Genomic DNA, 4,445 nt, shown 5'->3' on the forward strand with positions numbered 1-4,445 from the left:
AATTACAAATATAACTTTCCAAATTAATAAAACTTTATTAAGAGTAAAACTATAACATAAACCAACTTTTATACAAAAATATAGGAAAATAAACCTATAAAAATGAAAATTCTTAAAAAAGGCCATAGATTAACTTTTTTGAACACCCGGTTAAAAGTCCCATTTAAAATACAATTTCCTCTATTCTAAATACAGGCTTAGAGCACTCTCAATGGATGATCTACTCCATCCTTTAAAATACCTCCCTAAAACACACATTTTTCTATTTTACCTCTAAGTTTTATATTATATTATACATCAATTTTTCTATATATTTCTCTACATCATTTAAATATTATATATTTAAACATATTTTATTAATTAAAGTAAAATAAAATAATTGAAAAAGAAAAAAGAAATAATAAGTATATATTAAATGAGAGAGAGAAAGCTTATAAAGAAAAATAATAATATTAAAATATTATATAAAAGATATGTAAATGTTATATAAATATATATATGAATTAATTGGAGTTTGTGCATAACTATTATAAATATATATATATATAAATGAGTTGATGGAAGATGTTTTTGTGAGTTTTAGCTACATACTATAGAGAAAGTGTATTACAAAATACATCACCAAAACATATTTTTTTATAATTTATCTCAAACTTTTATTATACCATACACCATATTTTTTATTTTTTCTCCACATCATTTAAATATTATATTTAAAAAAAAATATTTTATTCATTTTAAGAAATAAACTAATTAAATATAATATAATCACACTCATATATATATATATATATACAAAAGTTTATAAAAAAATATTTATAGCTTGAAAAATATTGTTTTACTGCATATAGGAAATTACTATTTATTTAGGTAAAAAATATATAAGTGACTATTTAACTATTTTTCTTTATATGATAAAGAATTAAACATTTTAGATTGAAATATATATTTTACAAAAACACTTTATAACAAATGTTTACCTACACTTGCCAAAAAAAAAACTCTATAAAAATAAACCATAATTTCCTTAAAAAAAAAAAGAAAAGAAAAAATAGATTTGTTGTTAATTTCAGCCTAGAAAGTGAGTCCGCTCGCCCTTTCCCATTCTCAGCTTCTCACGTTCGCTCGTAAGACTCGGCCGACTATCCCAAGCCTTGCACAGCCGTTCCGTGCCTTGCCTCGCATCCCTCGGTGTGAACCTGAGATTTCTCTGCAGCTATATCCATGAATTTACCAGTTTTGTACTTTTATGAATTTCTTCTATCGTCGTGCTCGTGTCTGATCAAACCTCTGTTTCCAGAAGCTTCCAATAGCTTGTGATTCTTCCCCGCCAAATAATTTTATTTTTTTTCCAGCCGCTGTACCCATTTTCTCGGCAACCAAACAGACCCTTGATTGCAAAACCTAATTACACCAAAAATGTCAGGTTCCTGCGCCAACTGCAAGTCCAAATCGTTAGTTCGGGACCTCACCTCCGAAAGTCTGGTATGCGAATCCTGCGGCTTCGTCCAAGAATTCGAAAACTTCCAGGATCACTTCGGCGGCATAAACGGTCCCCAAGGGACCTTCGTCCGCGTCGGAACCGCAGGTACGGGCAGCGTTTTCGATTACAAAGACAAGAAAATCTATGAGGCTCAGAAACTAATCGACGATATCTTGCATAGGTTAGGGTTGGCCTCGAAATCTTACGATGTTAAAAACATGGTCAATTCCATTACGGAAGGCGAGTATGGTCAAGGTGATTGGTTTGGGGTTTTCGTTGGTGCTTGTGCCTATGTTGTTATGAGGAAAGACAAGCGGTCGTTGCCGATGCCAATGGCCGAGGTGTCCTCAGTTGTTGGTTGTGATGAGTATGAACTGGGCAAAATGGTTTCTCGTGTTGTCAAGTTTCAAAATTTGAAGAGACCCGAGTACCCTGAATTCAATGTGGTCAGCTCTTTCGAACGGGCATTGCAAAATTCCCAGATTTTCGGTAACGTTGGAGATGACAAGAAGGAGAGAATCCGGCGACAAGGGATCTTTTTGATACAATGTATGGTGAAGTGGTCTCTGACAACTGGGAGGCGGCCGGTTCCGGTGGTGGCTGCGGTTTTGGCCTTCTTGGGCGAGTTGAATCAAGTAGATGTTAGGATTGAGAATGTGGCCAAAGAAGTTCACGCCACTGTTTGTACGAGCAAATTGAGGTATAAGGAACTGTTAGAGGCGCTTGTTAAGGTGGCTCAAGCATTGCCTTGGGGGAAGAATGTTAACACTAAGAACATTGTGAATAATGCTCCTTTTGTAATTAAGTACATGGAGCAGAAGTCTATGTCAAGGCCAGGTCAAAAGAGGACGGAATTGGAGCGGTTTCAGTTTAATTTGGAAGATGTGGTTAGTGAGTGTTTAAGGAAAGATGTTGAGTATGGGAATGATATGACTGATGTGGTTGATAATGATTTTGGTTATTTTGAGGTAGACATGGATAGCAGGGGTTTGCCGAGTACAGATGATGCGGAGAAGTTTAGTCTTTCATCTGAATGCTTAATGATGATCTATGAAAATTTTTCTAGTGAGGTGGGTTGTGCAAATTCTTCTAGAGAGAGCAGAAGTGTGGTTCATAGAAGAGAAAAGAGGGATTTTGACATTGGTGCTTGTACAGAGTGGTGGAGTGGAGAGTCAGAGTTGAGCAAAAAGCTTTTACTCAAGCAAATATTGGAGAAGGATGTGGGGCTGAACGCCTTGCCCCCAGCTTTTGTTACTAATTGCAAGGTTTATGAGAAGAGGAGAGAAAAGATTAATGCTGCTAAGCAGCGCATTGATCGAATTATGCACCCCTCTACTTCAGTTGATTGCATTAAGAACTTTATTGTGGACTATGAACAACCTAGAAAGAAGAGGAAGAGAGCAAAAGTTAGTGCCATTGATTGGGAAGATTTGATTATTGAGATGCTCCTCCTTCATCAAGTGAAAGAAGAGGAAATAGAGAAGGGTCATTATAACACCTTAATGGATTTGTATGTGTTTAATTCTGGAATTGTTCCGGAGTTCCCTGCTTGATGAGAAGCATGACAGATGGAGTTCTGCATATTTATCTTTCCGACTGCTAAGATCAAAAAGACATTGTCCCGAGGCTTTGTTCCAATTTTGTAATCCATACCAGGTTTTTTGATTTTGTTCCAATTTTCATATACACACTGGTCTTCCAGAGATATTGACATTTTGTTAAACATACACGCATACAGTCATTTTTGTCGCTTTGATATTTAGGACCCAAATTCTTCAGGTCATACAGACTAAGAGAGATGTTTAGAAGGGACTGATGGGAGCTTATAGGGTATAGTTTGTTAGCATAGGGAATTGGGAAAGTTGTTATTTAACCATTGTATGGCTGAGTGGAAGGGAGGAAATGAGTAGGTGAATTGAGCTTTGTTCTTCCGAGAGGTTCAGGCCCTCAAAGTTCTTGCTTGGCTATCATATATTCTGTAATTTGTTCCATTTTCAGCAATACAATCTTCCATTTTCTTACTGCTCTATTTCTCTTCTGTTTTGTGTTTGCATCTGTTTGGGTCTTCATTACGTGATTTGGAAAATTTGTAACCATTCCTCCATTTACATCCACTTGTAATACTTGCAAAGGATTACTGTGTGTAATGCCAAGGATCAGGAGTAGTTGAAGGTGTTAGAGAGGTTAAAGTTTCAATACCTGCAGGTATAGATACTGTAGATACAATACGTGTACCAGGGGCTGGAAATACTACTATTGGTGGAGAAGGAAGTGAACCTGGTACTTTGTACATTAAACTGAAGGTTGCCCATGATCCTATATTTGCTAGAGAGGAGCAGATGTTTATGTGGATTCTAATATCAGCTTTACACAGGCAATCCTTGGTGGGGTTAAGGTTGAGGTACCAACTTTGTCTGGGAAGACACAAGTGAAAATACCTATGGGAGTTCAGCATGGACAGCTTCTAGTACTAAGAAGCAAAACTTCCAAAGCCTGGTCCTTCTTAATATTAACCACCATGGAGATCAAAACGTTTGCTTTAGTATCAAATTTTCCATGGAATTAAATGAATGACAATGTACTTTTTTGGAGGACTTTGCAGAGGAAATAAATCATGGATATAACAGTTTGAATGAGGGAACTGGCGTTGTCAGCAGCTATGCATGCACAGGTTGAACTTACCGGTTGCAGAAGTTTTTTGTGCATTTGGCGGATCCAAGTTTGTGCTTGAACTATGTTCACAATGATTCTTTTCTTCACTTCACTGCTTCTGGGGTTAATTATGGTCAATGATAGGAGGATTACACACTTCACTGCTTCTTATATAGAAGTGATATTTATATGTTTTTTTTTAAAAAAAAAATTGAATAAAAAATACAAAGAAACGCATGTGCTTTTAATGGCCACATACTCATTTTTTATATGCTAGTGGTTTCATTTCATATATGTATATAATTTGCAT

The 4,445-nt window shown here is 35.8% G+C and overlaps 1 protein-coding gene across 2 annotated transcripts; it reads left to right on the top strand.

The window, feature by feature from the left end:
* Positions 1-1,072: 1,072 nt before the first annotated feature.
* Positions 1,073-3,504, top strand: LOC133789095 (plant-specific TFIIB-related protein PTF2). 2 transcript variants are annotated; one of them, XM_062226818.1, is made up of 2 exons: positions 1,073-1,588; positions 1,665-3,504. In XM_062226818.1, exons 1-2 carry the CDS (start codon positions 1,488-1,490, stop codon positions 3,034-3,036), a joined length of 1,473 nt encoding a protein of 490 aa, XP_062082802.1. In that variant the 5' UTR covers positions 1,073-1,487; the 3' UTR covers positions 3,037-3,504. The 2 variants fall into 2 exon arrangements, with proteins under 2 accessions (XP_062082802.1, XP_062082801.1); XM_062226817.1 differs by having other exon boundaries at positions 1,073-3,504.
* Positions 3,505-4,445: the final 941 nt, after the last annotated feature.

Source organism: Humulus lupulus, chromosome 7, assembly GCF_963169125.1.
Source record: "Humulus lupulus chromosome 7, drHumLupu1.1, whole genome shotgun sequence".
Lineage (NCBI taxonomy): Eukaryota > Viridiplantae > Streptophyta > Magnoliopsida > Rosales > Cannabaceae > Humulus > Humulus lupulus.